The sequence below is a fragment of the Cucumis melo genome, chromosome 2, assembly GCF_025177605.1.
Source record: "Cucumis melo cultivar AY chromosome 2, USDA_Cmelo_AY_1.0, whole genome shotgun sequence".
Classification (NCBI taxonomy): domain Eukaryota; kingdom Viridiplantae; phylum Streptophyta; class Magnoliopsida; order Cucurbitales; family Cucurbitaceae; genus Cucumis; species Cucumis melo.
This window is the reverse complement of record NC_066858.1, coordinates 9,906,889-9,914,516: the sequence shown is the minus strand read 5'-3', so window position 1 is coordinate 9,914,516 and position 7,628 is coordinate 9,906,889. Positions and strand designations below refer to the sequence as shown.

At 32.2% G+C, this 7,628-nt stretch overlaps 1 protein-coding gene across 1 annotated transcript in view; it reads left to right on the top strand.

Moving 5' to 3' along the window:
* Nucleotides 1-6,871: 6,871 nt before the first annotated feature.
* The window catches only part of LOC103487207 (acetolactate synthase small subunit 1, chloroplastic-like), a 44,365-nt gene continuing 43,608 nt past the window's right edge, over nucleotides 6,872-7,628 (top strand). Inside the window, exon 1 of the mRNA XM_008445435.3 lies at nucleotides 6,872-7,232. Within this exon, the coding sequence (XP_008443657.1) occupies nucleotides 7,009-7,232 (224 nt within the window). The 5' untranslated portion in view covers nucleotides 6,872-7,008. The remainder of the gene's footprint in view (nucleotides 7,233-7,628) is intronic.

Sequence of the window (7,628 nt, the reverse complement as noted above, 5' to 3'; positions counted from 1 at the left end):
GTAAGTAGATAAGTGTTCCCTTAATAATGTCTCCGAGACTTGAACAAAAGGTCCTACCCTCTCTATGGCACGATAGAGGTTTTCTGTTTAGTGGTTGGACCATAAACAGGTTGTTCATTAGAGGAGCACTGGTATTTAAGGACTAGAAGTAACCTAGGGGTAAAACGGTAATTTGACCTAGCTGGTGTTACGAACTCTTGTGAAGGACTAACTTACTGGTATTGGTCTATATCCGTGGACACAGAAATATATCTACAGTGAGAAGAGTTCAGTTGTGAGTCTTTAATGGAGTGTACACACAGTTAACGAATATTGATTAATGTGGTTAATGGGTTTAGCTAATTAATCTCATATCGTTGTAGCTTCTAATCTGTAGATCCATTAGGTCCCCTTCCTAGCTCATAAAGAGTAATGAGATTTATTTATATTGGTTGTAATTTGAAATGTTCAAATTTACTTTGGGAATTAATATAATGTATATTGATACATTATAATATAAAGTTTATATTTTAATTAGACTTTATTATATAAATTTAATTTTGGATATGATTAAAATTAAATTACGAGAGAATAAAATATTTGAATAAATTCAAATATTAGTTTAATGTGAATTAGATTCTTATTAAAACTATAGGTTAAAATTTAATGTGTATGTGATACATATTAAAACTATAGGTTATAAGAGAAATTTATATTTGAATATGATTCAAATTTTGGATTAAATTAAATATAAGATATTTAATTTAGAAGTTAATTAATTGGAGAATTAATTAATAGTTTAGTTTAAATTGGTTTAATTAAATTTGATTTAATTAAATTAATCAAATTAAAACTATAGGTTATGCGAGAGATATTCATTTAAATATGATTTAAATGAAATATTAATTAAATATGATTTATTTATTTATTTAATATAATTAATCAATTATTTTAATATATAAAATTTAATATTTATTTATTAAATTAATAAGGAACATGGGTGGTTTTTCCACGTTTCCATTTATTCTCTCTAACTTCTCTCTTCTTCCAACAAAGAAGAGGGAATTCTTTGCATAACAAAAACACAGAAGGTGTTCTGTGATTTTTTTAAGAAAAAAAATCATTGCATTCTCTCTAGAAAACGTTTTCTCTCTAAAAAAAATTCCCTCAATCCAATTTTGGTTCCCACAAACCATCTCAATTAGAGAATAGGAAAGTTTCCAAGTGGTGGTGCCCCAAGTTGGTGTTTAGTAGATTCAGAGCCGTCAAAGAGAGTAAGTTCTTCTTCTTTGTATTTTCTTCACAGCATGTTTAACCATAAAAATCAGTTTTGTAATTTTTTTCAATATATTGGTATTTTTTAAGGTTCCAATTAAAATTGGGTCTCTGTAATTCTTCCGCTGGAAAGAGTTTTCATCCCTTCAGTGCATATAATTGGCTGAAGAGGGTAGCATGGAACATAGGGCATAAACTCATGTAAAACATATCATTTCTTAAAACTTGACTTAAACATATCATTTCTTTCAAATCACGTAGCCATAAATATTCTTTTTCATAACATACAATACAATCACATAAAATATGAACTTTTCTTAAAACATAACATTAAATCTTCTTTCATAAAACATGCTTTACAAAAATCAATACTCAACATAACATGTATAAAATGACAACATGCTTTCTACAATGCATAAATTAACTTGATTCAATTCTAAAGAAAGAACTTTGGAAAACTTTTCTTTTAACTTTGAATAATCACCCACGGTCCTTGAATTTCCCAATCCTAGCGTAAACTCTTCCTTCCTTCAGTAGCTGAATACATTAACTGAATACATTGATTGAGATTCTTTTAATTTCCTTTATCTTCTTCCAATATTGGTTGAACTAACACCGAGATAGCCTAAGATTTCTTTAGACTTACTTTTCTACGTTCAATCTCGACTGAACTTGGCCTCGAGATTAGTCGAGAAATCTTTATAATTCTCTCTTTTCTTTAAATCTCAATCCATCAAGCATCGAGGTTGCCCCAAAATTACCCTTCTAATTTAAATCTTACTCGAGATTCCACTAGACTATTCGAGATTCAGCTCTAAAACTCTTTTGTAATTCATCTTGATTTGTCACAAGCTCGAGACTAACCTTTTGTCCTAACTGAGGGTTTTACAGAATGAGAAAGGAAATTTTGGGCAAAGTTGAAGCTTGACTGAGGGTCAAGATAGGCGTGGTGAGCTGGGCAAACATTTTAGATGAAAAGAGGTTAGTTTGATTTCTAGAGCACACAAGGCACAGGACAACGCACGGTCAAGCGACATGAAGCACGTGCCTAGGCCCTCCTGCATGTCCTGCACGCAAGGACGCACATAGTGCTCAAGGCACACGTGAAAAAAATGAGACATGCATATCGAAATAAAGGATCAATTCTACTCTAGATGCATCTAAATAATTTTAGAGGTTAACATAGTACCCTAACTAAACGAAATTGGGGGTTTATAGAAAAACTTACCTTTCTAACTTTCTGATTCCTCGATATTTCCTCACAAACACGAACCTGGGACCACTACTAGAGTTTATCCATTATTCTTCGAACTTAAAACTGAGTTATGGGACTCGTCAAGTGGAGGAAAATGGGTGAGAATAATGGAAATTGGAGGAAGAACTTAGGTTTGAGATTTGGGAGAGAAAATTAAATTTGATATAATTTTGTAAGTCAAAAAATACAAAATTTTCCAAAAGTCTATTATTAAAAGAAAATGAGTCTATTTATAACCTAATTACATGCAAAATTGCATATAATTAGTTGGCCAGATCTCAACACCTAACATTCTGTTAACCATTAGCGGAACTTAGTGGGTTAGGTGTCTACATCTCATGTAGCCAGTTATCCCACTAAGTGTTAGTGGAATTATCCAACAAAATGTTGGATTTTTCCACCAACTTTAGTCTAGGGACAATATGGTCATTTGACCATTCAAGCCAAAGTTTCATTCAAGTCAAAATTAAACTTTGACTTTTTCACATAAAAAGCCAACTTTTGACTTTTCACCATTTTGTCCACTTTGACTAATTTCGACCTCCTAAGCATGAATCTGCATTCATTTTTTCAAAATTCAAATCATGTTTGAATATAAATTTGGTCAAAGTTTGACTTTTCAAAGTCAAACGTCAACATTTTAACTTTTTACAATTTTGACCATTTTTATTAATTTCGAGCTTCCAAATATGAATATATATTCATATTTTTAATATTTAAATCATATTTAAATATTAAACCCTAACTCAAACTAAAAATCAATGGCTATATCACATATTGTTCGAATAATTTGAATTATTCCAACATATTGTTCTAAGTTAATTCCATATGAGTTAGCAACGGAACCTAATGCACCTAAAGATCATGGGCTCCAACAATTCAAGACTAACTAGCTAAACGATTTTAGATCGAGATTAACTGGGTAAGCTCTTTTAGATTGAGCTAATCAACATTCGTTAACTAACGGGTCATTATACTAAAGTCCCGTAGTTGTACTCCTCTCACTATAGATATATTTGTATGTATCTGATATAACCATGATTAGTAAGTTAATCCTTCACAGGTTGTTCGTAATCTTGCTTGAGTCAAAATATCGTTCTGTCCTTGAGACTACATCTTGCTCCATAAGTCCCACTAATTCACAATTATACAATTGATTTAAGGTCTAACCCATAAACCGAATCCCTCTCGGGTCAATGAGATGGTAGGGCCCCTTGTTCAAGACTTAGATTCAGTCCTTAAAAGAAAAACCTATCTATTAACCCTAGAGTGGGTAGGAATGAATTCTGTCTTGCACCCTATATCCCAATCATCCACCTGATCTTACTCCTAAAATGGGTGACTTATTGGGCCAGCACTGTTGAGCTGACCTCACCTATGTAGATCTAAAGCTAATTTTGTTTGAATAGAAGTTCATAGATAGCTCAGGATTAAGATTAAGTTACTTAAGTCATCAATAATCAAAATAGTCAGTTTTATATAGTTAACGGTGTTATAACTTAAAAGTGTTTATTTTATTGTTTCGATTTTTATGTAAACTCTTTACATAGGATGCTCTCATTTTCATTTCTCTACAAGAACGATTCAGGATCACATTGTTTATACTAATTATAAAGCAGGCTGCATTCACAATGTCCCCATATCAAGGTGCCCAACCTTATTCATACACTATACACCGTTTGGGCTATGTACTTGAACTTGATCCACATTTATGTCTCTACATAAAGTTCAAGTCTACACAAGATAACATCGAAACTTTATTTTATTGGATTCAAGATTATAAGGTTCAATTTTCATCAATAAGTCCTCAATAACCACTTTATTTAATATAATATATTTTAAACTACAAACTACGAGTTTTAGGATATAAATTCTAACAACTCAACCATGGGGAGTTCGACCATGACGCGTGCAACATGTTAGATGTGTGGTTAGCAGGCAACAAGGCTTCCCTAGGCCTTGTGTGCATGCCATTCCCCTGTCACCTATGCTCTGTGCGTATGCATGCCTAAATGGGCAATTTGGAGTTGTTTGTGATATTTTTGCCTACTTTGAGTAAAGTTTTGATATTTTCAAGGGTCAAGAGGGTAATTTATGCTTAAATATGGAATTATCAGGACAATAAGAGTTTGGAGGGATTTTCAAGCCAAGGGTGGAATCTCAAGTTTATGAGTGATACCTTGTTTTAAAAGCTATTTATAAAGCATGACTTCAAGCTACACAAGCAATAACTTGTGAGTGACACTTTGTTTTAAAAGCTATTTATAAAGCATGATTTCTAAATTATGAGATAATGTTTTTAAGAGCTTAATTTCTCGATAAATGTTTTACAAAACTAGGAAATAAAGTTAAAGATAAGTTTATTCTTGTTTATCAAAAGCTAGTCACTCACTAAGCTTTCCAACTCACTCTTTCAAATGCTTTCATTTCCCAAGTAATAATCTTGATACCAGAGTTGAGTTTACCACCGCCAGTCATCTAGTTTGTCTAGCAGGCTTAGATTTTTTATTGTCCTCGGTTGATTTATGTTTTATGTGTCTACCTAGAGTAGGTAGGGTTGCATAAGAGTTTGATACAGTTAGTTGTTCAAATCAGAGTTTATTACAATATGTGTGATAAGTTTTTCCATTGTGCTATTTCTAAAAAGTTTTACTATAAAATTGTTTGAGCGTATTTTCCTACGTGTTAAGTATAGAAGGTCGGTATATTTTGTTAGAGAGTCGGCATATGCTGGCTACACACCTCTTCTTGTAAAGAGGATGCTAGGGAGAGGGTGTGAAATTTTCCTTCTTTTTTTTTTGACATATTTGTCTAGGTTTGGTTTGATTTGGTTCTTTTGACTTCCAATGCTCGTTTTCTTGATAGTTCACTCAAAAATACTAACAAACATATTAAATCCACTGAAATATGGCTCTAAATAAGAGACAATTGCACATTCCAATAAGCAAAAAAAAAAAATAATAATAATAAATAAAAACAAGAAGCTACACTAAAATTGTGAAATAAAGGAAAGTGATAAATTTAAAGTTCGGGTGTCTCTGGGAAGTACAAATTTTTAGGTAAGTTGCTCGATCATTCGATTGAGAAGATTTTTTTTTGCAATTTAATACATTAAAATCAGTTGGAAAGACTAAGGCATCTACATTCATCGACACATCTCTAAACACATTAATGACTTTGTAAGACTCCTATCTGCCAATTGAACAGCAATTCTAGTACTAAATAGGTTTAGCTACCTAAGCTCATAAAACCAAAGTTGCAAAAGTCTTCTTCATCTCTGTAATTTAATTCTAAAAGCATGTTTAACGTATTTTGTTTGTTATGAATGTTGTCTCTTCTACTGCTTCTATTAGGGACTTGATCCATTCACACTTTTGGCACCAAAGCTTTGACAATCACCAGCTCCAAGGACTAAAATCCAATGAAGAGCACCTTCAACAATCATCTTTAACAACCACTTATTCACTACCAATTCCAATCATTATCTCGGATGACCAACTCCATCTAATCACCTCCAACAACCAACTCAATTATTGTATACTAAAACAGAAAATTTTGGCTAGTAAAAGTGTTTTCAAATACAAAATTAAAATGATTAGTTTATGGTATTTAATAATTGTCATATTTAATAATTTTAACATTAATAGAAACACTTTAATCATATAGTCAAATCAAACAAATTTTTGTACAAAACATTTTAAGAAAATGTATTTTATTGTGTGTTTGAAAAGCTTATATATTTTTATGGTAGTATGATATAGCCTACTTGAAGCATAAATCCTAATGATTTTAGTTTTGGTTTTCTTTCAAAAAGTCCACTATTATTGAAGATAGTTGTTCTTTTTTACATATCCATAATCAGCCTCTTATTTAACTAATATGGGACTTTGATTGCATTTATAGCACTAACATACAATTTGACATAAGATGCCATAATGTCTTAAACTCTTAGATGACCTATTTTTTTGTGTGCATATTCTACTCATATATTCCACTAATACGAAAATATATGTGAAGGTTTTAAGGTGCGTCACGTAAATATAAAACGTTTAGGAAATATACATGGAATTAAAGACTTAAACAAAAAGTTAAATTAATAGAAATAATGACCCAAAAACCATACTTCTTTAGATTTCAAAAACGGAAGTATCAAAGAATATTAACTAAATACCTCCAGCTTGGTTACCTTGCATCCCAAATCCAAATTCCCCAACCCCACACATATAAACTTTTGACCTTAGACCTCGCTTACAACCTCACACTCACAGAACTATTCTTGACAATTTAATATCTCCGTATTCTATTCTTTCTAGTTTCTACCTACCCCAAAGACAAATGGGAAAAATAAAAGAAAAAAAGGAAAAAGAAAACGCGAGGAATGCCAAATGTCATTTAGCGTCCGCATGCGGTGCGAGTCATGTAACTGTGTGGTTTGCTTTTAGTTTTAACTCTCCCACTCCTCACTTTCCTTCCGAAACCACTATTCAATCCAATCATCCATGGCGGCCGCCGTAGCGCTTTGCCCAGCTCCTGTAAAAGCTCACAAACCTCCCTATTCTGCACTTGCCTCTAGACATTTCTTCTCTACAAGTTTAATCGTCAAGTACCAGAAAGTGCAGAAATGGAACCGTTTCGAGTTCCAGAGGCTGCAGGTCTCTTCTGCTGCTGTTAATGATAATGCAGTGACTGTAACCGACTCTTCTCGGCCCTCCATTCGTTCTACGTAAGTTTCTTTTGCAAAAAACCCGGTTCTTTATCCTTCCGTTTTCTTACTTCTTGTTTTTGCTTTTTCAGCACTTTCTTATTCCATTGTTTATTTTGATTTAAAACAAGCATTTTCTGTTTGGCTGATTCACTGTTCCTTTTTATTTTTACGTTTTTAAAAGATATTATTTAATTTTGTGATGATCAATGTTCTTTAGTTTCAAGTTTCTTTAATTTTTCCATCCAAGTAACAACTATTTTGTTGATACGGGGAATTTACCTACATGAGGGCTAATGGGTTTACAGATTCTTTTTGCATTAGCCGAAAAAAGTAATTGCATTACTGTTTGCGTCTTTTTTTTAAGGAAGAGAAACGAATTTCATCAATCACATAGATTTTTGTTATCAGTTTCTT